General features: G+C 37.5%; 1 protein-coding gene across 35 annotated transcripts in view; it reads left to right on the forward strand.

Annotated features, from left to right (window-relative positions):
- ANK2 (ankyrin 2) overlaps positions 1 to 27515 on the forward strand; it is a 706278-nt gene that overhangs the window by 366584 nt on the left and 312179 nt on the right. For 13 of the 35 annotated variants that reach the window (XM_025384675.1, XM_025384666.1, XM_025384671.1 and 10 more), the window contains exon 1: positions 1196 to 1594. The exons of 21 other annotated variants lie outside the window; for them this stretch is intronic. In XM_025384675.1, coding sequence (XP_025240460.1) covers positions 1511 to 1594 — 84 coding nt within the window. In that variant the 5' untranslated portion in view covers positions 1196 to 1510. Of the gene's footprint in view, positions 1 to 1195; positions 1595 to 27515 lie in introns of those variants that run through there. One more of the 35 variants, XM_025384665.1, reaches the window with a different exon arrangement.

Raw genomic sequence — 27515 nt, forward strand, 5'->3', positions numbered from 1 at the left:
TTCTCTATTTTTACTTGTAAGTATGCTGTGTATTATAGTTTACGTACATTGTCTGGGAATAAGGGCAAGTGTTTAGAATATACATATGTACATTTGTACAAAATATATCAGGTTCTGGTTGCATCTACAAGTATATATATATATACTTGTGTGTGTGTATATATATATATATATATTTTTTTTTTTTTTTTTTTTCCCCCAAGACAGAGTCTTGCTCTGTAACCCAGGCTGGAGTGCAGTGGGGCAATCTTGGCTCACTGCAACCTTCGCCTCCTGAGTTCAAGCAATTCTCCTGCCCCAGCCTCCCCACACCTGGCTAATTTTTTTTTTTTTGTATTTTTAGTAGAGACAGGGTTTCACCACATTGGCCAGGCTGGTTTTGAGCTCCTCACCTCGTGATCCACCTGCCTTGGCCTCCCAAAGTGCTGGGATTACAGGCATGAGCCACTACGCCCAGCCTACAAGTTAATATTATTAAATATACAAGTATGGCCACCTTAATCAATAAGTGAATTTGGGTTTCTTGCTATAAAAAGAAGCCCCATTTTTTAAATCAAGAATTCCAGAACTTTATTGTCTTTGAGAGGACAATTGTGTTTTATTCATCAGTCAATAGACATAACTAGATTAAGAAAACTTTTGAGATCAGTTATAAAATATTGTAACTCCATTAGTTTTTAATGTTTGTATTACTGATAGTGTCTTAGATATTTAACAAGCCTTAATTAACTGCCTTTAATGTGCCATGGATTATGCTCAGTTCTGGGAAGTTCAGTTCTCCCCCTACCCAGACACACACAAACACACACATATACACAAACACACACACACACACACACACACTCCTGACCTAAAACTCTTGGCCTATCCAGGAAAGACAGTTATGTGTCTGTGCAGTTGTGTAATACATTGTAACAGGTACTCTTACATTGGAAAGAGAAGGCACAGGAGAAGAGAGTGGTTGGGATTATCTGGAGGCTGGAGAAGCTGTTCTCAAGGCTTTATGACAGAAGTCATCCTTGAGCGTAGTTTTAAAAGATTGTATTTTAAACCAAGTGAATAACATCTGAAAAACATAGCTTTCTTATATTCACTTTAGGATATTAATAGCCAATCCTTTTCCTTAAGTAGCCTGTTGAAGTACCTGTAGGAAGAAAATTAAGTACAGGTTTTGTGTGTGGGTTGAGAGCTGATCCTATCAAGGGTGTGTCAGAAACCAACCAGCAGAGTCCCCAAATCATTCGAGTCCCTGGCATTCTTTTTTCAAGGCTTTCTTCATTGTAACCGGTTCCTGATGGTAATTGGTTGAATCAGATTTAACAATGCAGTCAGATAAACAGTTGTGGCAGCTGCTGCCATGGCAACGTCACCGTCCTTACCCTCCCAGTGCGCGCCCCTTCCCCACCCCTCCTCCTCCTCCTGCTTTCCTCCAGTAAGTGCATACTCGCTAGTGGTCTGTACAGGCGGCACGGTTTGATGGCAGAGATATTTTCTTTCCAAACTGTTCAAAATGATGAACGAAGATGCAGCTCAGAAAAGCGACAGTGGAGAGAAGTTCAACGGCAGTAGTCAGAGAAGAAAAAGACCCAAGAAGGTAAATCGCCAGAATTAGGAACGTCTGTGTATAAATATGTATGTGTGTACATGTGTGAGTGTGTAATATCAGCGAGGCTATGGAAACCGTGGAGCATTATGAGTAACTGTAGACGATAACAGTGCCAAGCCTTGCTTTTTTAACGAGGCAGGTGCAAACTGCTGCTTTTTGAGAATAGTAAAGAAGCCATGGCTCATAATGGATACACTGACTGGAGCGTGGTGAAGTGAATAGAGATAAGGTGTGTTCCACATGTGGATTACTGAGGACTGTGGCCACTGATGGATACTTCTGGTGTTAACTGGGTAGAGAGAGTCGTTTTATTTTTAGTGTTTAAAAGGAAGAGTGTTAAGCAAGGTGGATTGTGAAGCAAAAGGCAGATTTTTGGCCAGATGCGTTTGCTCTGTGATGATCCTGAGATGGCTAGACAGCAAACGCCTTTTGGTTTCATGCTAAGTGTATTCCTCCTAAGGAGAAAAGACTGCTGTGACAGGAGAAATATCATCCCCAGCATGATATTTCTTTGGCTTGCTTAGCTCCTCTGCAGTTTTCCCAGACATTAGTGTGATAGCTCTTTCAATGATTAAGAAAAACAGCTAAAGATATTATGGGGTGGGGGCTCTTGGGCACACAAAGCAGTCTGTAGGATTTCTTACTGTGGCATACATTCCCACACCCTCGATTTTCGTGGAAATGACAGCAGGGAGAAACAGTGGGAAAAGATGCAAACTATTCAGCCCCACCCAATGCCAGCACTTCTTTCTTTATGGCCTGACTCCTTCTGGTAAACTGTTGCAGCCTCACAGAGCTTCCCTGAGCCTCACCTCTGAAAGAGATGCTCTATAAATAAATTCTCCTAAAATGCATTTATTTCCTGGAGCAATAATATGGGCAGGATATTAGATATGATTGTAATGTAAATGGCTTTCAACGTTAGGTGGTTTTGGATTTTGAATAAGCAGATTACAAAAATAATAAACACAAACAAATGAATATTTTTCATTTTGCTAATGAAGTTGCATTGTGTTTCAAAATTCTAGATGTCTAATGTGCTAAATGTCTTGTAATCTAAAAATTCTAAATAATTTGCAACCTCTGATATTTAAAAGATCATTGTATCAGCAAACAAGGGAGTAGTATATTTGAATGGTATCTTGCAATTTGATAAAAATAAGCATGTGATGATTTTTTAATCATAGCCTAGAGATAGTGATGCAATCTGATAACAGGCAAAAGGATAATTCAGGGCAAGCAGGAACCTTGGTAGATTGTCCTTTTCCTTTTGTACCTAAGCATTCCAGATCCTCTAGACCTCGAGGGCATTTTTATAGAGTGTTAGCTAATTGAACAACATAGAAAAAGAAAAAGAAAATAGAAAAGAGAGCGAGCAAGCAAGAGAGAGCGAGAGAGGGAAAAAGAAAGAAAGAAAAAGGAATTTTAAATTCACATTATCATTTCAAAATCCCATATTTTCTCTCTAAAGTCCCTGTAGTGCTTTAGAAACAATATACTCAGGACTATTGAAGGGGTGGAGAATGAATCTTGAGATTTTTAAGCTCTGAATGATGATACTAACTTCACATGACCAAAGCCATTTTAAAGTCTTTGAGGAGGAAGAGACAACAAAATCATCCCATGTAGTAACTATCATATCTTTAAGCTGAATTTTCTCAAATAAATTTATTTTAGGAGTAAGTCTTTTTCCAAACTTGCAACCAAAATGAAAGAGCAAGTTTTGAATGTGTGTGTTAAAGCATCATGAATATTGAGTGTTAAAAGGAGTTTCACCTAAAAGAAATTGCTCTTGAAAAAAATAGTAATTACATAATAGATTAGGGGATGCACACACATAAACACACACACACCCCTCAGCTTGCCTAGTCAGTCAGACGTAAGTGGGTCTGAATCTCAGTTCTACCCTTTAATTTTGTGTGTTTGAAGCACATCATTTAATTTCTCATTTAATGAATCCAGGGATTCATCTGTAAAATGAGAATAATTATATATAGAATATTTTGTGAGGATTAGAAATAATGTATATATAATTATTTGAACAGTATTTAAAACATATAGTCAGTGGCAATAACTTTCAGGTGTTATTCTCTTAAATGGAATTTGTTTATTGCATAAGCCTTTTAAGAGAAAAATCTGTTTATACTTTTGAGAGAGGCAGAAATGACAGAATCCAATATAGGTGCTTTGCAAAGACTAGTAGTCATTTTTCAAAATGTCAAAAGTTATATGCTATAATTGGAAACTTTTGTATCTCGTACAAATCATTGACATTTACATAAATGTACCTTAGGTCTTTATATTATTGTTTCACATTATTTTGCACAGCAGAAAACTTACATTTTCATATTTAAACACTAGACCATTAAACGTGCCTTGATGAGGACATTAATGATAAAGAGATAAGTATCCCTAATAAGCATAAAACCTGAGAAAGCAAAAATTGGGGTAAAGTCAATGTCACATCACTTCAATTTAGTTGTTTGTTTTTCTACTAGAGGTTTACATTGAATCTGCTGTAGGATTCTACTTAAGTATCCAGGATTACGGACTACCAAGCTCACTATGGCCTGGGTGTGGATCTATCCTACTGACTCATATTCCTTGAAATCATGCCTCTATCTCTAGTAAATACGTAACAAATGGGCTGTAATTTACTTGTTTGTTCTGTACCTTCCAAAAGTACCTCTTCTGAGGGACAGAGCTAAAGGATCTTTTGCCACCAGACCTACAATGTGAGAAAATAAGCTCAAGGAGGAATTCATTTATGTCAGAATTTTACTGAGTGTGTTGAGGATAACAATTCTTTGAGCTTTACTGAAGAATATCTGTTTTGGCTTTGGTAAGTGAGCTTGTCAGTGCTCTCCCCTCAGAAACCACGAGGAGTACACTGGTGGTTGAACATGATGGGTTTATGACTCATTGTCGTGAGGAGGATACACATCATGGGGAACCGTGGGGGCATCTCAGTAAGCGGGTGCCAGGAAGAATGCATAGGATACGGGCTTTGGTTGAATAATTTGAAAGAGGGTTCAAGAGAATGGTGGCTCACTCTGGGGATGCGGTACTCCCAGAAAGCAGGAACAATTCTATAATTGTGTATCCCAGTCTTATCTACAGGAGAACAGGCTAGAGTGTTACTAAAGCTATAGTTGTAAGGAAGCAGCAATCTCATTTGGCAAGAGAGGGAGATGTTTGGTATTTTGTGTCTTGGACAACGTCTTTGTTTTGTCTGCGTTCAGACATGATATGGGAGTGGTGATGTTTTGGTTTTAGTCTGCCATGGTCAGAGTGGCCTTGTCTGATGTTGATGCTTTGAGAAATTTTTTATGATCAAATAGGAGAACACTGAGGCCTAGCTGATAGTACCAGGCCCACTCCTGTGTGTCAGTGGCTGCCTTTCTCATTCTCAAGCTTGAACACAAAGATACCTTTGGAGAGAGAGAGAAAGACTTGTTTATTATTGGATACTCTTTAGTACCCAAAGAAAATAAATTATAGATAGTAGTGTTGTTAAAGTAGTCATGAAAACCTTCATCTGATACTTCAACAAAGTTTTCTTAGGGCCAAGATATTTCATACTAGCAGATATTGCCTAAGGTGCAGATTTGGGATTGATGTTTTAGTGGTGGTTCAGTGGCGAAGAGGAAATGGGGGCTATTCTAATTTTCAACTGGAATCCAGGACTAAAAAGAAGCATTGGGAACTATGTGAAATGTAGCCATGTAAGACGGCTTTCAGCCTACTCTAAATCCCAGAAAACTCTATAAAAATTTTTATATTTTTTGAGGAAGGGTCTCATTCTGTCACTCAGGCTGGAGTACAGTGGTGTGATCATGGCACACTGCAGCATCAACCCACCTGGCTCAAGCGATCTTCCTGCCTCAGCCTCCCAAGTAGCTGGGACTGCAGGCATGTGCCACCACAGCTGGCTATTTTTTTTTTTTTCACTTTTTGTAGAGACAGAGTCTCCCTAAGGTACCCAGGCTGGTCTTGAACTCCTGGTTCAAGCGATTCTTCTCTTTCATCCTCTCAAATTGCTGGCATTACAGGTATGAGACTATAAAACTTATTCCACTATTCCACCATTTTGACAGATTATATTACAATAATCCAAGACCATATTTATGTGTGCAACTCTACACACTTTCCAGTTTGTAGCAATAACAGCAGTGGATTTATACTAAAAGAGGCTGTAGAAGATTTTGGTAATTTACATACTTGGAAATGGTAATGCCCAAGCATCAATCACAGGTGACAGCCATCTGAAACCACTAGGCCTGTGAGTTCTTCTAAAACAAGTACATGAGTAAATGGTTTAGTAACTGTGTTCCCCATTTAGTGGAATAATGATATGAAGATAAAAATAAAATATCGGCACTATTATTTTCAACAGAGTAGTAGGATAAAATGGCTTTATAGGATACCTTATATTTATTAAAGATGCTTTGATCTGGATCACTAAGATATTCATAAGCATTGTAAAATATTTTGAAGGTACACACACACACACACACACACACACACACACACTGAATGGCTGTTTACGTGCCACTGCCTAAATAGAGAGATGAAAGATGAAAGTGTTGCCAGATGTGTGGTTGAAATGTTGTACCATAGAAATATGAATGAGGTACATATTAAAAGGTTTATTTTTATAGCAGCCAAAGAAACTATGCCCTTTTTAGTGGAATCAGGTAGTAGATCCAACATTTGGGTGTCCAAATAGTATTGTAGTCAATTAATTTTGAATTTAAAGTTGATGCCTTATCTAGTTCACTGATGTCTAGAAAGGCTTCCATGTATAATTTATTCTGAACAATATCCCTATTTCTTCAGTCTTTCAAATAACTTACCATTTGCCCTTTATAAAATACCAACTTATAACCCAAAATAGCATGTGTTGCCTGAAGACAGTAATTCCCCATCACTGAAGGTATTTAAAATGACCATCTGTCAGGGATGATGGAAATTTTTATTGGATAGAAAAATACCTTATAACCTGGTATTCTGTGATTTTTCTTTCAATGTCTTCCTCTCTGTTTCTATTTACTCCCCTTTATCATATTAATTTTTTCACTGATAATTTCATGTCTTAGTAATAACTAATTTATCCTTTTACAGCAGCATATTTCAAAGTGCTGTCTACTGACCACAACTACCAGAATTACCTGGGTTTTCTGCTAAAATAATTCACTTCTTAGGACCCACTTCAGACCTGCTGTGTGTTAGAACCTTTGAGGATTTTTAACAGGCTCCCAACTCTTTCTTACGCACACTCAAGTTTAGAGCCATTGTCTTAGCTGGGTGCAGTGGCTCACACCTGTAACCCCAGCACTTTTGGAGGCTGAGATGGGAGCACTGCTTGAGCCCAGAAGTTTGAGACCAGACTAGGCAAGATAGCAAGACCCTGTATCTAAAATAAGAACAAAAATAAAAAATTAGCCAGGCATGGTGGCACATGCCAGTAGTCCCAGCTACTGGGGACTGCTAAGGACACCCAATCTCGGAGGGTGAGGTCATAGTAAGCCATGATCTTGCCACTGAACTCCAGCCTGCGTGACAGAGTGAGACTGTCTCAATAAATAAATAGATGAATAAATAGATAAATAAATACATGAATAGAACCATTGCGTTAGAATGCGGTCAACAGTCATGCAGTTGAGTTATCTTAGAAAGAAAAATCTTTAATCTTGATTAGATGCATTAGTTTATTACTTGGCTCTTACAGCAACATTTGTTTAAGTCTAGATGGCAGCAGCAATGACACAAGAAAATTGAGAACAACATTTTTAAAATCTTACTCTTATGTCTGGAATCTGGAACTGCTTTCATATGCTATCTTATTTAATCTTCAAAATAACTCATTGAATATTATTATCCCAGTGTCATAGATGAGAAACTGGAGACTCAGAGACCACATACAGATGGTGCTGAAGAGACCATAGACATTTTTCCTACTGTTCAACTAATGTCATATTTTGAGCCATTTCTCCTGTGGAAACCAGGTGTAAAGTAGTTGTCTGTATCTCTTGCAAAGATTCTGTGGTTTTCTTCTAAGATATCCCCCTGATTCTTCCTTCCAATGTTGCTGTCATTTTGCATCAGTTGATAACATTTCCAAAAATGCTCAATCTTGTCTATGGGAATAACATGGAAAAGTAACTTCTTTCATGACTATCTATGATACTCTCCCAAGCAGCATTCCCAAAAGAAGGAAAACTTCTTTTGCTTCCATTATATTTTGTGCTTTGTTGTTGTAGATGTATCCATCAGCCTGTGCAGACAACATATTGGACTTTGAAAATTCACAAAAATGTAAGAAACAAAACTTCAGTAAACAGCTGCCTTCATGTGGCTTAGGCGTGTTAAATTAAACCACCCTAAAAAGTTCACCCTACTTTCACCATTTTAGCTCTAACTATTCTCTTGAGAAAATTTTGTTAGTGTGATATTCTCAGTAGTTGTTCTATTAACGGTTCTTTTCCATATACTCTTTTCTGAAGTGTTGGAGGTTTCTTTTTCCTTCTTGATAAAGTTTCTAAAGAGACATTTGATTGCACATTAAAATAAACTTGAAATTTTAATCTGTATTTGTTTCTCTCTTGTCCTAATTCAGAGCATGCTAAATTATAAATATGCTTACAGCTTTACTTCTTTCTTGCTTGTATTCTGTTCTAATTCCTCTTGGAGGCAGACACAAAATCACTGCCTATTTTTATCTCATTGGACACTGGTCAGATATATCACAACAAATAAAGTTACCATTTCAATTTCCTTTTACTAGATAGAACAGAGATGGGATTGCTACCAAAAGAGACAATCTTTTGATAGAAAAAGTTTAAAGTTTTTATATACTTGAGACCAAATAATTATGATAGGGTATTTCTTTTTCTTTGAAATTCATGCCTACATCCCAACCCGTAGGGAGGGTTATTTTTAAAAAGCTGCAGGGAGATGGGAAAATATGTTCTAGATAATAATATACCAAAATCTACAGGGTGAGCATCTTCTTAGTCATGAGACCTGGTTTTTATTCATGTTTTTCTGTTAACTCACAGACAGCTATCATCTTCTTCCACACACGAATTTGTGTTTGTAGTCATTAAGACAAAGACCTTGATTTCTAGCATTTGCTTAATGAGCTTCAGTTTCTAAGAATCAGCTTGTTTTGCTCAGTTTAATTTAGGTGTTTCTTCCGAACACATAGGAAAGTTCCCCCAATTCAACAATTGGTATTGGTTTGCTGAGTGTATAGCACTGTGTTAGGTGCTATGGCATGGCTAGGCTAAAAGCCAAGGATTGATACTTACATGGAATTCATCATCTGAGCAGACATTTCTATCTAAGAAAAAAGTAATGAGCCATCTAGAGAAATATTATAGGTACACTCACACATATTATAAGTAAAATATAAATATGTTGTGCAGTTGCCAAAAAGAAACTCTACAGGAGTCTGGAGAAGGGCAAGAGATCAGTGTAATTTTGTTAGACGAGTAAACCCTATGAGTGGGTGAACAGTAGTGCAGAGCCGTAAGTTACGGCTGATGTGTGAGTATAAAGGAAGGGGATACACAGGCAATCTGGATTCAACAGCCTCAGGCATATAATTCCAAGTTACAGTAAAAATTAGGAAACTGTTGGTGATTTGTTGCAATGCAGAGTCATAACCATCATGAGTGAACTCTGACATGGTTGTCCTTATGCTTTCAGCCTTGGCCAGCTCCAGGTTGCATTTTGGAATCCATCTTGTTTTGATGACTGAGCCTGTGTCCTTCTATTAGATATATATGTTTAATCACTCATTTTACCTATGAAGATTTACCCCATATCTCTGTTTATCGATTATTTCTGCAATCAGTAGTAAATTCCAATAAAGAAGCCTCCAAATTAACAAGACATTCAAATCTAGTAGGGACAATTTTTGAAAGTATCTAAATATTCAACCTTCTGCCTTCACCTGAAAGAGATACTGGTATGGATAACCCGGATTGCAATTACCTAGAACACTTATACAGGCACTCATAATGCTTTGCATAGCAGCTAAAAACTGGTTTGTCTCTTTGGGTTATTATTTTATTGGTGATCATGATGTTATGTTAGTGTAACATTACTAAGGTAGTCCACTTCGCAGGCTAACTTTGAGTTTGCTCTGGATCTTCTATTGGATTTTCAGATCCTTGAACAAGAAATTCGAGACTTTCCCCTCCTTTCCATTTCCTGGCCTGGCCACAAGTTTCTGTGCAGTCTTCTTTGTCCATTTTAACTGGCAAACAGAGTGACTCATGACCAATCATTTCACTTCTGGCCACCTTTCACTTCCTGCTTACATAATAAGGACAATTATAGCCACTGCCACTTCAAAGAACACACATGGTTAAAGAGAAATACGTAAAGGGGTGTTTTAGAAGTAAAACTATAGAAACAGAGCTAAGCGTTAGGGTCTCTGTCGATACTAAAAATGGGAAGAAATCAAAAGGAAATTGTGAACCATTCTAGAATGTTTCACCCAGTGCTAGTAAGTGGTACCTTTTTTTTTTTTTTTGAGATGGAGTCTCGCTCTGTCACCCAGGTTGGAGTGCAGTGGCCGGATCTCAGCTCACTGCAAGCTCCACCTCCCGGGTTCACGCCATTCTCCTGCCTCAGCCTCCCGAGTAGCTGGGACTACAGGCGCCCACCACCACACCTGGCTAGTTTTTTGTATTTTTAGTAGAGATGGGGAGTGGTACCTTTTTATAAGTATTTTAATGTAATAATATAACGGTTACTGTAATTCTAATATTTGACAACATTCTTAACAATAAGTATTTCAATGTGGCCAATTGAGCCCAGTTTAGGTGGGAGGTTTTAAAAAAAATGAAAACGTAAAGAAATTCAAAACATTAGGAGAATTATTTATGAGAAATTTAGTATTTTCTTTGTCAAGATTTTGGTCTTCTTTTTATATAATGCTTATCCCTAAAGAATCCCTTTTTGAGATGTTCTAAACGCTTGCCCAGAATTCAGGGGGTATGGTGGCGGGATGCCTTTCTCTCTTACTCCGTAGTACTGTCTTGTAATAAGTGCATAGGGATGGCAATACACCCAATGACCAATAATTTAAAATGAGAATCAGGAAGGAAATAAATTAAGTATAGATACTTGCCATTATTTTAGTAGTTTAGAGACGCCATTAGAACTGCTAGAGATATTTATACTACTATTAAATTAATGTGAATGTCTGTCTTAGTCCTTTTGGGTTGATAAAACAAAGTGTCTTAGAGTGAGTAGTTTAAAAACAACAGAAATTTATTTCTCACAGTTCTGGAGGCTAGGAAATTGAAGATCAAGCCATCAGCTGATTTGGTGTCTGGTGAAGGCCCACTTCCTGGTTCACAGATGATGCCTTCTCTCTGTGTCCTCACATGGTAGAAAAGGCAAGACAGCCTTCTGGGGCATCTTTTATATGGGCACTCATTCCATTCATGAAAACTCTGCCCTCATTGCCAAATCACCTTCCAAAGGTCCCAGCTCCTAAAGCCATTGCATTGGTGATTAGATTTCGACTTAGGAATTTTGAGGACATGAACATTCAGATTATAGCAGTTTGTTTTAATGTTCTCCCATTCAGTTAAACCTGTATTAGAGTGTTTACAGCCTGGCATGCTTAAATAGTATTTTCTGTAAAGTTGACACAGTAAATAATTTCAGTGTTCTGTGAAGTCAGTCAAATTCAGAAGACTAGCCCTACATATGAGTTTGATCTATGTATGCGTTGTTGCCATGAACTATAGTACGTATGTTTAGTAATTGTCTACGTGATTTATTCTTGGCTTGATCTACCACATATTATCATTTGTGTAGAAAAGGTGTTCAAAAGAGACTGTATAAGTAGCTTATAAACATCAGTTCTGTTCAGTATGAAGAGGAAAGAGTTATCATAATGGTACATACGGCATTCTTATAGGTCATTCCTCTGTCCCAACACTTTGTACTCAAAGTACAGAGACTATACTGTACAATTCAGAAATTGGCAACGCTTTCCACACAGCCTATGATTCATAGTAGGGACTACGAAAAGCCTTAATGTGAATTAGCCATTTGTTTCCATAATTTTAGATTATTCTGAAAAGAGCATTTAAATAGCATTGATAAAGTTCATGAGTAACACATTACTATACTCCAAGACTCAGAATAAGTTCATATACTGAGGTTTGGGGATGAGTGGTGACTGGGTTTTGGTTTGAATGCTTAGCTATTTAGGGCATAGTGCTAATCTAGCCACCACTATCCTATAGAAGCCAGTTATCTTCATTTAGTGTCAAAGGCATATACTTCATTCTTAACTGAAGAGAGTGGCTGATCAAACTGACACAGCACAGCAGAGTACTGCCGGATGTGTGCATACCCAACTACATTACCAAAACTAACACACTGCGATTATCCCAGAGTCACTTATCTCCTAATGTGTGAAGGAATTCTGATCCTTTTTAGAAGGTCATATGAGGGGAAATGATATTAATAGAATGACAGTCAAACAGGGGTTTTCTGTGGCATTGTGATGAAGTCTACCTTAATCAAACCTGTTTGAACACATGATGTTTTGTTAAATAAATGGAACAATTTATTTATAGAAAAAATTATTTATTAGAAAAAACAGTTCATCCCATTGGAACAACATTTTTCAATAATAATAATAAGTAGTAGTTAATATTCATTGAGAGATTAGTGTATATACATGCTAGTCTACATAGAGTTCTACATAAATTATCTAATTTTATCTTCACAATAACCTGATGAGTAGATAGTTCATGATTCCATATTAAGGATGACACTGATGTCCAGAGGGGTTTAAAAAAGCCCTTCTTGCTTGAATCTACATAGCTCCTAAACGAGCTATCCCAGGTCAAACTGACCACTCTGCTTATCTCCAAACCCCTGTGCTATGTGAATGCTGCAATCTTTTACAGAATTAAAATAGGATTTAGAATGAAAGAAATAGGAGTTTTGTTTATGTCCCAAACCTGTTTCACTCATATGCCTTCGCTGATTGGTCAATTGGTCAAGGAATCTAAAAAGCTATTTTTTTTTTCAAATATGGTTTAAAACAGAGGTATAAATCCAAATTGGAAAAGTTTTTTTATGTAGTTGTTGACTAAGATTGTTAGATGCTTTCTGAATATTCAAACCAGATGTGAATTCTCAGACTCAGCTGTGGAACACTGAAGAATGAAGCTTTATAGTTGCTATTTCCATCTGCACTTCAACTGTATTTGTCAAATGGCTGACACCCTTAGCATAGCCTCTCTAATATAAGGGGGAATTTGTTAGTAAGTTCATGTTGCTTGTCCTAATTCAAAAGGTCACTAATCTATCATGTGCTCCATAATCTCATTACACAGCAGGGACCTCTTTCCAGTTGTTAAAGAACCAGTAGGACTGATTGACCTATTACATGGGGCAATCAGACATTTGTTTACTGGCCCGTCTAGAAACTAGTGCATTAAACTCTTTTTTTGAATGGGTAGGAGGTTTGTTCCATCTGGAACCTTGGTACCTCTTCCAGATGACCCTGCGCCAAGTGGCTTCCATGTTTGATTTGTGAAGGTAGTTCTTGAGCGCTAGCAACAGGTTAGGTGTGGTTGGGAACTTACACTCACTGTAACAAAATGCCTTGATCAGATAAAAAATTACTGTTGGAATAATTTTCTGAATCACTGACCCTCATCCGGTGGGAGACTAAAGTTCCTCCCTTGATTGCTTTTTCCCAGTAATAATTTTAAGGGATGACTCTTTTTGCTAAACTTTATTTATAATTTGTCCAAATGAGCAGAATATTAGCTAAAGGAAGTGTGTTTTCCTTTGCAGAGCAATTAACTTTTCTTTTCAAAAAGGTTATCAGGAGATAATTTTTGTAGGTTGCTTATATAACAATATCAATAATTTTAAAAAATTACATACGCGCATACACACACACATTATTGTGAGTTTTAGATATGAGGCTCTCGGAAATGGCTTATAAACTTTGGGTATTTTTTTAAAAAGATAAACTGTCATAACCATACTCCAATTTATATTTGCCTGGATATTTGAAGTATCTTCAATAATACTGCTGTTGTTTAATGCGCACAAAAAATAGTTAAAAAGAATGAATAGGATGTAGTATTAGCTAGTAAAACAGAATGACTATAGTAAAAAATAATATAATTGTACATTTAAAAATAACTGAGAGTATAATTGGATTGTTTGTAGCACAAAGGATAAATGCTTGAGGTGATAGATACCCTGTTCACCCTGATGTGATTATTACACATTGCATGCCTGTATCAAAATATCTCATGTAACCCATAAACATATACAACTACTATGTACTCACACAAAATAAAAATTAAAAAAATTTTAAAAAGCAACTCAAAAAAAGAATATTGTTGTTGCCATAGAAAGTTTTTATAATAAATTGTCTTCATTCTGAATTCCTAAGGCCATGCCCTGTACAGGGTTTGGATTCTTGTCTAAAGCAGGATTATTAATTTAGAAGCCATAAATTAAGTTTCCAAATATTCAAACAGGCTTCTTTTTCCCCAACATAGATTTTTAACTCTCTATGTCAGGATCTATTGGCAGTTTTTTGTTCCAACTCAGGTGTCAAGGGTCATGTGGAGACCAGCATGATATGGCCTAATCTATAATTTAAGTTATCACGTATATTTCACTTTAATATTTTAAAATGAAAGTAATAATAATGTGCATTTTAGAATTTTTACTGTTTGAATTGGTGTCTCAAGTTTATTGCAAGGTGACCAATGGACAGTGAGTATGGATCTCATTAAATTCTTAAATTTTCTGGCTCTATAGCTCTTTGTATATTTCTATATGACTACATATCACTCTTTTATAGTATATTCATATAAGATATTTTCTGCACTTTTTTGTACCATCCAGAAGAGCCATATTTTAGGTAGAGGTTATTATATACTTTATGAATTGCAGAAGTAGACAGTTTGGAATAATTCAATACACTAAGAATATATGGTTCCACATGGACTTTCTAGAACATTTTTGACACAACTAATTACATCACAAAGTGATTAATACTTAGGCAGATATGGCTGGCTATGTCTTTCAGTATACCGAATGTTTATCGTATGTGAGAATGATCCCTTGCAGCTTTTCAAGCACAACTGTCTAGCAAACATTTATTGACTATTTGTCCAATAATTTAAGGCTATGTAAATTATCTGATATTTGATAATAGGATAATATTTTGCCTTTTTTGTCTACATTACTGTACTAATTTGCTTATTTTCCCTAGGCCTATCATGATGACAAGGAATTATGTCTGTTGACCCTAAAATGACCTTGAGGAAATGAGGTGCTAATATCAATTTAGGTGACGGATGACAAGTGTCTGTGTTATAGCTGACTGAAAATTCATGCTCCACAGTGTAATATCTATTTGGAATCTAAAACTCTAAAATTGGATATGACATTTAGTAAAAAGATATCCAGTAGAATATATATTCATATCTTTGTGTATGAGTGTGTATGTATTTGAGTCAAATATTCTCTTTGGATGTTGCTAAACAATGGAAAAAGTTACCACCAAATTTGTTATGTGTTTTAAATGATAGCATTTGGTTATCGTTTATTTAGGGCTCTCAAATCATACCTGCAGCCAACATTGTGGATAAGAGAATACTTGATAATAATCATTATTAAAATAAGTAATTCTTGGAAAGTTGGATTTCAGCATTGCTTTCTCAGAAAACATATGGTACTTGAGTTTGCTTTCTTCTCTGTGTCTAGTCAAGGTTTGCATTTCTTTAATGATGTGCATTTGCCCTTTTCCATTATAAAAAGAATTGCTTTTTGCCACAATCAGAAAACATTTAGTATATTTTATGTGGCCATTTTCTCAGTTGGGAGAAGACAGAAGACCAAATAAGCTGATAAATAGTAATACACATGCATGATAATAGTAACAGATTATTTTAGTGTGCTGGCAGTTATAGGTAGGTATTTTTATACTTAATTTGAAAAATACTTGAGAATTAACAGCAAATGTAAACTTCAAAGAGCTGAATTATGAAAAATGATATTTTATCTCATACAAATACATTTTGAAATTCTAAAATAATGAAACTGAACTCTTAGTGTGAATTTAGAAGTGAGGCTGAAAATGGATCTCAGGACTATTTTTAGTAGACTTTGTTTAAATTCTTGCTAATTTCCAACTAAATACATTTGAATTTATTTAGATTGCAATGAAAAAAAAAAACACTTTCCTGCTTCTTTATTTTATTTGATGTCTCAAATCCCACATTATTTATGGAAAGCTGATTTCAAAATAATGTTTTATTTTTGAGTTGACCTAAAACATCAAACTAAAATTTGATTTTTCCATAAACATAAAAGAACATTTTTTTTTTGTTTTTTGTTTTTTAATAGATACGTATAAATGACTTTCCTCCCAGTGGAAGTCATTTTTGGAAATTTTAGTGATACAGTCCAGTTTAATTGCTGAATTGTTTACAGGTGTTAAAGATCTCGAGCATTGATAATAGAGAAATTTTGCCTCATTAATTTTTCTTTTTAGGAATTTGAAGCCCTTTAGAATATAACATAAATACATTTTGCTTCAAGTTTAATAGCAGAAAAAATCCCTTCCACCTACCTCATCATCTCTGTGTACACTAAGCTCTCCCAAGAGCACTCTGTGTGACTTACCATGATGATAGGTTTTTGTGTCTGTTTTAATCGTATTTACCATACGCAGGTGCCCATTGTTCTGTGAGCATACACATAACAGCAGGTGGTGCCAGTCAGGATTCAGCCAGGATTAAGGAGGAGGGGCTCTGCATTCCACAGTGCACATAGCCACCTTTTGTTTCCCCATGACAGAAATCCCCTTCCCTCCCCACCTGCCAGCCCCACTTATCCACCTCGCTCTGGGAACTCGATTTGTGGTGGTGTGCTTTGTGAAAAAGTATCAACCACCCTTACTCCAAGAAACTCCAAACGATTGTGCAAAGTATGACCTGTGTCGTTCTTTGGGAAGTGGATTTTAACTTTTAAGATCTTTGTCATGAAATGACAGGTAGTTTTCTTGTTAGAAAGTTCTGTAGAACTTCTAACAAAGATGTTAGAGTTGAAATTTAAACAAATACAGCACCTCTCAAATTCTACAGGAACATATAGGTATCACCTGTATGCGTATAATAAATATAATATTTTTGTTATCGCAAAATCAGTATATACGTGACTGCTCTTTTGTGTGTGTATGCATGCAAGTGACTTTAATGTATGATTCATACTAATTTTATTTTTTAGAGCATAAACTTTTAGAGCTGAAAGTAGCTTGAAATTTCCATATCTAACTGTTTTATTCTGTGTAAGGAAATGGAGACCCAAAGAAGTCAAGCACCTTGGTCAGAATCATGTACATAGTTAGTGGCAGGCACGGGCCTAGAACTCATGTCATTTGATTCCTAGAAAAGTGTTTTTCATGTTTCTTACAGGTCATCTGAAAGAGCAATCAAAACCTAGTCACAGGAGAGAGAATTTCAGTGTTGATTTTGGGAGAGTACAGGTTTAGCAATGTCCCGATCAGCTGCATGAAGGAGACTTGTGGTTAACCTGGCAGTGAGCAAAAGCCATGTTTCTAACACCAAGTGGGGCACTGAGCTTCTATCTACAATGTTATTACACAAAAGCTAATTTCCCAATATTTACTAATCAATTGCTTCATGAGAACTTGTCCTACCAGTGCTCCCAATCTAGGTCTGTCGTTCAGCTGTGATTTGTGGAAAGGGCACTATTTTACTATAGTCACTACTCTGGTGTCCCCAGGAAATTAGATGGCTTCACCTGGTTCAGGTATATATTTTATAATACTTTAATACCATCTTTAATTAGAACTAAAACAAAAAAGGTAGTTGAAATCAAAATATTATGAGGAAACAATATTTGGGTTTGTTGAACCATTAACACAGATGTCCTCTAAAGGTGTTTGGTTTAACAGTGTGTGTGTAGTTTTATTTTTAGTCTCTTTCTACCTTGATTCAAGTACCCTCCTCACCTCCCTCCAGCTCCCCAAAACACCCAGGCATGCGTGTGAGCATACTCTTAGGCCTCTTACAGTTTTTGCAAGCCGACTGCAGGGGCTGGAGTCATTCTGTAAGTCTTTGAAGTTCAATTACTATGGTACTCTTATTACGAAGGGTTACTGGTGGGTGCCTTTTATTCATCTATGTCTTTATTTATTCTTCACTTAGCACATTTATTGAATGCCTTTTAATGACTGGACACCATGCCAAATACAAGATACAAAAATGGCAGAGACATATTCCTTGGTCTCAAGAAGTTCACGGTTCATAAGGGCAGACAAATACATAAATAGGTGATTGTTATATGAGGTGACAACTGCAATATGGAAACATACATAGCCTATCATAGGAGAACAGAAAAGGCTAGGCAAGAACTCCTGCAAGCTATGATGACTGAGTTGAGCTTTAAAGAATAAATAGGAGTGAGCTAGACATAGGTGTGACTGACAGTACTTCTGGGAGAAGGTGGAGCCTGAGCCATCTCATGAGGTGGTGAAAGCAGCCCTGCACACCCAGTGAAGAAGGGCAAACTGAGTAGAGCATGGACTCTGGAACGGGACCACCTGGTCTGCTGTATGCAAGGTGTGTAACTTCGGGCAAGTAACTGAGCTTCTCTGTGTCTCAGTTGCCTCATCTGTAAACACTGAGATAATTATAGGACCTCCTAATAAGGTTTCTGTGACAATTGTGAGCTAGCATACATAAAGTGCTTAGAATCGGGCTTGGCAATAGTAAGCATTATGTGAGTTTTTTGTTGCTAGTTTGTGAAGTGAAAAACAAGGAGGACAGGTGAGAAATGAGGCTGAAGGCATCGGCAGGAGTCAGATGACTGTATCTCATGTTAATGAGTTTGGAATTTATGCTATGTAGCCAGAGGGGACTTTGAAAGTCTTAAAAAAGTGGGAAAACATGGCAAGATGTTTTTTCATCACTCTGGAGACTGCAGAGAATGGGAAAGTCTGGAGACAGATTTTACCCAGGGAGCTGTAGTGCTGGGGAGACATGATATGGAAATGAACTAAGATATAGCCGTATGTGTAGGGAGAAAAGGGAAATTAGTCTGCTTAGGCCACTGAGTGGACATGGGAGTGAAATGGAGGGGGTGGAGGGGAAGCAAGAGTCCAAGATGTCCCCTTGGTGTGTAGTGCTGGTGATCTGGTGGCTGGTGGTACTAGCAAGTGACCTAGCTAATGGTAAAGGAGGAGCAGGTACAGCGGTGAAGATACTGGGTCCGGATTTTCACATGTAGGTCCTAAAGTTTCTGATGGAAAAGTCCAGCAAGCATTTGAAGTGTAACACTTGGGAGGAAGGTCAGGACAGAGAGTTTTAGGAACCGTCAGCATGGTGAGGTTGAAATCACAAGTAATGAAGTCCCTCACAGGTGGAGGACAGAGTCTTGGAATGACATCTACAGTTACAGGGAAAGCTAAGAAGAGGTCTTCAGGATGGAGACAAAGAAGGTAGAAGAGCTCTTGGGAGAACTGGAAAAAGAACATGCTCATGTTTTTGCCCCTAGGTATGATGCCCCCTCACACATGAGTGCCAAGATTAGATTTTAAGAAGTATTCTTCTTAGGTTGCACTTTACATATGTGGCCCCAAACATGAGTCTAGGGTTGCTAGTATTCCAAAACTTCACGCAGGCCGCATGGCCAAGGTGAAAATAACTAGTCATATGTTTCTCTCTGGTTAGGTGGAGCAAGCTTACTCTTGCTAATACGGGTCACACAGTCACTGTGTTTCTGGAGCCACTCAGTAATGCTGGCATTTTTCCTAAGCATGCTGTTAAAAGTTTATTTATCTAGTTTCTGGGATCATTTGGGTAGCGATTCCCAAAGAAAGCCAAAACATATCATCTCTCTGTATGGCATTTTTATTTCGTTCTCATTAGTTTCACCCTGAGTGTTGGAAAGATGTAGATTGACAGCCACATCTTTGCAACAATCATTATTGCCTTGATAAGCACATAAGTCTCTAAGTTTTTCCTGCCCTTATGAGTGAATTTCTCCTACACAATGAAAGAATTGCGAAGATACACAAAAACTGAGACAATTAGTTTTGTCTAAACTAGATGTGCTGCATGTAAGTGATGATATAAATTATGAAGATAGTGACTTTGTTAATTTTAAATAATTTGGATACCGGAAGTCCTTGGAGGATCTTTAAGCGTATGTTACCCTTGTTTGTTTGTACCATTGAATATGTTGTGAGTGTCACACAAACTTCAGAAAATTTCAACTTTAAAACATATAATGAAAAGCAAATAAAAAATCTAACACCATTTTAATACTTGATTAGAAAATTGTACAATGAAGCACTTAAATGTATTTTTTAGATTATAGATGTAGAGTTGATATCACATAAGGATAAAGAGAATGATTAGAAATGACTCATATGATTGTATATTTGCATTGCAGAGAGAAAAATGACATGGCTAAGAGTCAAAAATTATAGATAATAAAGATAATAAACTGCCATTTTGGTTTAGGGAAACAGAAAAGGTATGAAGTCAAATAAGAGATGTTAGACTGAACAGGTTAAGGAAGTTAGAGCTAGGCATGGTAGCTCATGCCTATAATCTCAGTACTTTGGGAGGCTGAGGCAAGAGGATCGCTTGAGCCCAGGAGTTTGAGACAAGCCTGGGCAACACAGTGAGACCCTCATCTCTACAAAAAGTTTTCAAAATTAGCTGGTGCATGCCTATAGTCCCAGCTACTCTAGAAGCTGAAGTGGGAGGATTGCTTGAGCCTGGGATGTTGAGGCTGCAGTGAGCCATGATAGGGCCACTGCACTGGGCAACAGAGCGAGACCCTGTCTAATGAAAAGAAAAGAAAAATGAAAAGAGAGGAGAGGAGAGGAGACAGGAGAGGAGAGAGAGAGAAAGAGAGAGAAAGAGAAGGATAAAGAGAGAGAAAGGAAGGAAGGAAGAAAGAGAAAGTAAGACAAAGAAAGAGAAAACAAGCAAGCAAGCAAGAAAGCAAGAGTTAGAAATGAGGATCAAAGTCCTGGAAGTAAAATGTGAGGTAAGCCCAGAAGAGATTCTGTAGAACAAAAAGGAGAGAGCTGCTGGGGCAGGTAAGCAGTGAGGAAAGGAGAACGCACAAGGTCAGAGAGAAATGAAGAATAGAACATTTATGCCCTAATTAGTGAGCAATTTGTTACAAAACAGCCTTGCCACCTGGAGAGCAGAATTTAAAAATTTGTTGGCATGAACTACCAAATCAGCCAAATTAGAGCAGGCCACTTGCAGGTCTCCAGCACAGGCTACAGTGAACAGTGTGCAATAGCAACCCTTGTCATGAAGGTGGAGAGAAAAGGAAGTGTACTTCAAGAAAGCATGGGCTAATCCAATCAAAGAAGATCAGCAGAAGGTCATGAGAGTTCCATGTTGCAATCAGTCTTTTAAAAGCCAAAGAATACCTTTTGCCTTTGGCACTGCTATCTGATACCTTAAATGGAGTATTTTGCTACCAAATGAAACTAAATAGGACAAGAAAGAGCTGCTCATTTATTGCATCATAATTTATACTAAACTTTTCCACGAAAGGGTAATGTTTCTCATTAACCTCAGGGGCACATGTGAGTCATTGCTCTTTCAGTTCTTAACTATCCAGTGATATCTCTTAAATCACCACTTGCATCTTTAACACAGTTTCTATTCGGTCCTCCTTCTGGCCTCCCACAAGGACTGCATTAGTCTATTCAACCAGTAGTGTGCTGCCGAAGTTACCTATTCCTCATGCTTGACTCTAAGAACCTCTTCCTTTCTTTCTTCTTGTTTTCTAGGCATAGGGATTTCCAGCTTTACAACATGCTGTGAATTATCCTCCTCTGTGTTAACACTTGTGTTAACCTCATCCCAAGTCCTGGGGGACGTCCTGTTCAACCTGCCATTTCACTCATAGTAGAGTTGGTCCACATTGAAAAGTGGTGAAAAGACTGAAGTCTATATCCATGCCTTTCCACTTGGAGAGGTTACATCTTATATTCTCCAAACTTAAATTAAAATGTAACTTCCTCCATTTGCTTCTCTTGTTTCTTGGTATATTTTCCTTTCTTCTAGACGAAGTTGATCAGCTTTTAATTTTTTTATTTTTTGTACTCTACTGAGATCTATTCCTAGAATGCCAACATTGTCCACCTTTCTCATTTAAAAAAAAAGTCTGCATCGTGAAACTATGAGTCCTAATTAGAAGGGTAGTGGTGATTTTCTAACCAAAAATTACTTGGCATAATTTATTCTGGGATTAATAAGTATAAATGCGTTGTCCCATCTTTGAAATTTTTCTTCTACTTCTGACTAGACATGGCAACTCCGAGTTTGAATCCAAACAAAAATGTACTTACTTGAATTTCCTGGTTTTGGTCCATCATAAAAGCCAAAAGTTTGACAGGAAGACAGCCTATCAGTTTGCTCTACAAGTCTTATCAGTATAACTTTGGAACCAACCAATCAAACACCCTTTATTTTGTTGGGTAGCAACTATTCCTGCTTGTTTAGCACATGTTACATTTTCTTCTAGCGGAGATCCAGTAACCTTACTCCTTTGTGTGACTTCCCTGATGTCACCTGTGGCTGCCGTTAAATGAACTGTGTCTTTTGAAAATGCTTAAATACTAATTAAATTAGTTTATGGTATATGTCGTTAATATCCCATTTTGCCTTGGTCTTTTCTGCCCCAAACAATAAGCCCCTGAGACATTCAAAATGCTTGTGTTTAGTTGCTTAGTAAATCCTTAGTATCCATCATAACATCAAATCTTGATGACAGTAATGGTGATGGATAAAGGAGAAATTACACCCCAGAGAAGTTATGAGTCGAGAATGTCTAGTGAGATTTACTTAGAACAAAGTAACAGACAAGATAAAGCCCTAAGAATAAGTCTGGGTTCATTTTATATTGAGATGACAACCATCCTATAGTCCTAAAATAATTACTGCCTCTAATATAGACTGCACATGATTTAATTACTTCACATTGATTTTAAAACAAAACTTACTGCGATAGTTGCTGACAGAAGTTTAGACCTGATGCCTTTTCAGCCAGGATAGGGACAAGCATTGGCGCGTGTGACAGTGGGCTTCAAACCTCATTCAGCGGACGGGACAGTAGGCTAGATAATAAACAGCAATTAGAACTCACTGTGCTAAAGGCCATGATACATATTGTTAGAGAGTGCTACAGAAATGCATGGTAGTAGTTCTCTACTCAGACCAAGAGATCAGGAAGGGCTTCATAAACATCTCCATGTAGTGTGTCTTACCTGGGCTGTCACCTACCCTTGATGCCTAGATAATACTTGCTTCTCTTCTGAGACTCAACTCAAATCCACCTTCTCCTTAAGCCAGATTTATTCTTTCCTTGATCAGCTAACAGGCAGTGTTCTGTTCCCTACACACTACCCTCAACCCCAGGAGGATTCATTGCTTCCTTTTAGTTGCTATAAGGGCTTTACAATCTGGTCCAGGCTTAGTGGTACACCCTGCTCCTTTCCCATTTTGATTAAAATCTGTACCATAGGGCCAGAGAAATGAGACAGGAGGGCAAGTACCTTGAGTAGGTGTATTAGTTCGTTCTCACATGCTGCTAATAAGGACATACTCTAGACTGGCTAATTTATAAAAGAAAGAGGTTTAATTAACTCACAGTTTCGAGTAGTAGGAAGGTCTCAGGAAACTTATAATCATGGCGAAAAGGGAAGCAAACACATCCTTCTTCACATGGCAGCAGGAGACAGAAGAATGAGTGCCCTGTGAAAGGGGGAAGCCCCTTATAAAACCGTCAGATCTCATGAGAACTCACTCACTATCAAGAGAACAGGATGGGGGAAACTGCTCTCTTGATTCAATTATCTCCACCTGGTCCCTCCCACGACACATGGGGATTATGGGAACTACAATTCAAGATGAGATTTGGGTGGGAACACAGCCAAACCATATCAAGGAAGCATCTAAAAACTCAGCCCTCCTCTGTCTGTGTTTCTCTCCCCAGCACTTTTGCCATTACCCTATAGATATAATGATGGAGCTCTGGCTTCATGATGACTTCAGTGTTACTTGGTATGGAAAAGAGAGACAATAAAACTTTTCTTTTGTAACAATTTTTATGTCCTCAAGCCAGATCCCCTTTCCAGGACATGTCCAGCATGTAGGGATGAATCAGAGACCCAGACATAAACAGTCACTTAAGCAAACCAGAGAAGCATATACAGTTGGAATTTGGAGTGGTGGGTGGAGAGGGGCACTGGTTTTTGAATGCTACAAAGTTCAAATGCCAGTCTTTTTTTTTTTTCCTGCTGGATTGGTCTTTGTGATGTTCAAATAAAGTGAGCATGAGATATTCTCAAAGTTGGAAGGAGTCTGTGACTATTTTCTTAGAGGCAGAGGTTTGGGTGGAGGACTGGTTGTGAGACCACCTCGGTTAATTTGTGTAGAGGGTTCCAAGTTATTTAGGCAATAGCAATGCCTTATGCAATACTCAGCCAAAATGTGAGTGTAATAAATTATTACAACAGTTTTGATGACTTTTTCCCTTAAAATAGACAGTTGCATAATTTTTTTTTCTGTCTTGTCTCCCCAGCAAGTGTTTAGACTTTATGTGTTTAAATTGTGTATTGGGTGCTATGATTGTAGATATTTGAATATTAGAGTGTCTCTACTCAAATTGTTTTCATTACAAAATGTACGACAATTATATTTTGCCATTAGTAGACCAGGTTATCTTCTCGACTCTGTCACAAGGACAGTGTCAATTTTTTTTTTTTTTTTTTTTTTTTGAGGTGAAGTCTTGCTCCATCTCTCCAGGCTGGAGTACAGTGGTACAATCTCAGCTCACTGCAACCTCCGCCTCCTGCATTTGAGTGATTCTCCTGCCTCAGCCTCCCAAGTAGCTGGGATTATAGGCGCCCACCACCATGCCTGGCTAGTTTTTGTATTTTTGGTAGAGATGGGGTTTCACTATATTGGCCAGGCTGATCTCGAACTCCTGACCTCAGGTGATCCACCTGTCTCGGTCTCCCAAAGTACTGGGATTACAGTAGTGAGCCACCGTGCCTGGCTGAGGGACAGTGTCTTTTGATTCTTGGAGTTTTGCACAACGCCTGGCACATAAATGTTGCTCAGTTAATTTATTTAAAAAAATAATGACTAAAGGAGCTCTGATTCTTGACTGGACACATGCAATTTAGACTGCTACTAAATAAAAAAAGAACACTAGAATAGAGAATAGATGCACTGGGATTGTGCAGCCAGGAGAAATCAATCTACCTAGATTGCCTATGTGATTCAGGTGGAACTAGGATGCCAGCCTGAAGCATAGAAAGAATTCCCAAGTATTCTACAGAAGACTACAGGCCAGAGGTAGAACAAAGCAAGAAGAATGGCTTTTTTTTTTCTTTCTACAGTCAGCTTTTAAAACAGCACACTCTCTTGTTTCCATGGCAAGAATATCTCCTAGGTGCATTGCCAGGAGATTCTCCCTTAGAAATTAAAAAGAAGAAAGAAAAGAAGGGAAAGAAGCCACCCATAGCTGTGTTTTCTGAAAACAGCTTGACTCTCCTGCTGATCATCGACGACTGCCATGCCACGGAAACACCTCATCCAATGGTGCCCAGGCCGCCTCTACGCAGCATGCTGGAAGCTTGTGATTAATTTTGTTTGACAGCAGCAAAAAGTATGCCCCACGTTGGATGCCAGCTGATTATTTCCAGTATGTTTGCTGCTGAAAATTCCATTAATGATTTGTAATATCCATTCAACTTGAAGAGAGGAGAAAAGTGCTTTTCTGAACAAGGAAAAGTAAATTGGACTCAGTCTTATGGAAAATCTACAGAGTGAATGTTTGATGGCAGATGAGTTGAGGAAAATGTCAGCAATTTCAAAATTTTTTATGTGAAAGATATGCTCTGTTATTGGTAATATATCATTAGAGAATGTGTTGTGAATAATAACATATTTTGATTGATGTGCTTTCATTTTCTTCTCAGTGTACAATTATGGCAACTTTTAATGTTCAACTTGATGTGTATTTATTAATTGCCTACTGTGTTCAAGACCCTCATTAAATATTGATTGAATTGAAATGAGTCCTGGGGAACCTACCATCTAAGACGGCAATTCTCAACTGTGGCTCCACATTTGAATTCCCAGGGGAACTTGACAAAATTCTGGGTCCTCAGAAGTTCTGACTTAATTGTTCTGGAGTGAGGTCTGTGGCCTCAGTATTTTTTCATATGTCTCCTCATATGCATAATGTATACTTAGATTTGAGAATCAACAGCTGATACAAAAGGAAGTGAAAAGGCAGTACATGGCCAAGTCCCTGTAGATGTACAAAGGACAGGACACTGTTTTAAAATCATTATCTATTTGAAAAGTATGATGATTTAAAAGGAGAAGAAATTACATTTTATTGAGGCTGCCAGAAAAAAATTCCATGAAGGAAGTAATATTTAAGTTGTCTTTAAATGTGTAAAATTTTGATTGGCAGAGAAAGATATCCAGGTAGATGATCAAAGGCCAGGATGAGAAAGAATGAGGCCAGTTCTGTGAACACCCAGTGACTAACACATGGCTAGGAGAAAAGGAGTATCGATTGCTGTTATAAAGCATTACCATGAATTCATAATTTCAGCTAGCCATGAACTCAAATACATTTATGAAGTAATGAGATATTTTAGCGTATTTTTCTCATGTGCTAAATGTTACTCCTAAAACAACAGGGTTGAAAAATATGTTTAATATATGGCAAAATAGACATAGATTTAAAAATGCATTTTAGTATCTTGCTATTTGATTGTGTGGTCCTCAGATGAGCAGCATTGGCATCACCTGTAAGTTGTTAGAAATGAAGCTAATGCAGGATCTTGGCCCCCACCCCAAACCTCACGAATCAAAGTCTGCATTTTAATAAGTTCTTTGTATACACACTAAAGTCTGAGAAGCACTACTTTAGCATCTTAATTATTATTTCATTATTAGCTGTAATTAATTGAGAAGAGTAGAGAAGTACGTTTCAACAAATTAAATTTCTACCTATGACTATGAACGATGAATAGTGTTGATATGCAATAATCTTCTCTTTTACTCATATCTTTTTATGTCTGTCACCCTATATATCCCCATATAATAATGTACCTATGTGTGATTAATACATTTAAATATATGTGGCTTTGAATAGGTGTTCTCTCCAGTTCCAGTCTTTATGTCTAAAAAGATAACATCTTTTCATTTTAGACCTTGGTAATGTTTTCTGTGCTTTTCAAAAGGATGTCCTCAACATCACCTCTGAAAATGCTTTACGACCTCCTGTGCCTCTGCCATCTTGTTGCACACTGGTTTCGGTGGCATGTAGCAGATGGAATAGAAAGACGTGGGGTTGGGAAACTCATAGATTCCAGAGGAAACCTGAGACACACAGGAAGCTGGTTTAGCTTGGGCATGCAAGCATTATTTACCTCTTTAATCTGAATTAAACAAGTAGCAGTAAGTAATGATTCAGAGTTTTGTTAAGTGGCAGAATATTTTATGGATGGGTATTTTCTTACAGTGCTTCTGACCTAAGAAACGGCAGCCTATCAACAAATAATTATTAAAACATTCCTTTCCCAAATAGTATTGGATCTGGTTATCTGTTTAAATACCCTTAGGTTGATAATTAGCAACAAGAGCTTAGTGTACTTTAGTTACAAAATCATCTGCTGTTCTCAAACTTTAGTGTGCGATAGAATATCAGTGGATGTTGCTCATCCCAGATACTCCAGACCCCACTGAGATTGTGATTTGGTAATTTGGGGTAAGGTCCAGGAATCTTTTGAAACAAACAT

Source organism: Theropithecus gelada, chromosome 5 (genome assembly GCF_003255815.1).
Source record: "Theropithecus gelada isolate Dixy chromosome 5, Tgel_1.0, whole genome shotgun sequence".
In the NCBI taxonomy this organism is placed as follows: Eukaryota; Metazoa; Chordata; class Mammalia; order Primates; family Cercopithecidae; genus Theropithecus; species Theropithecus gelada.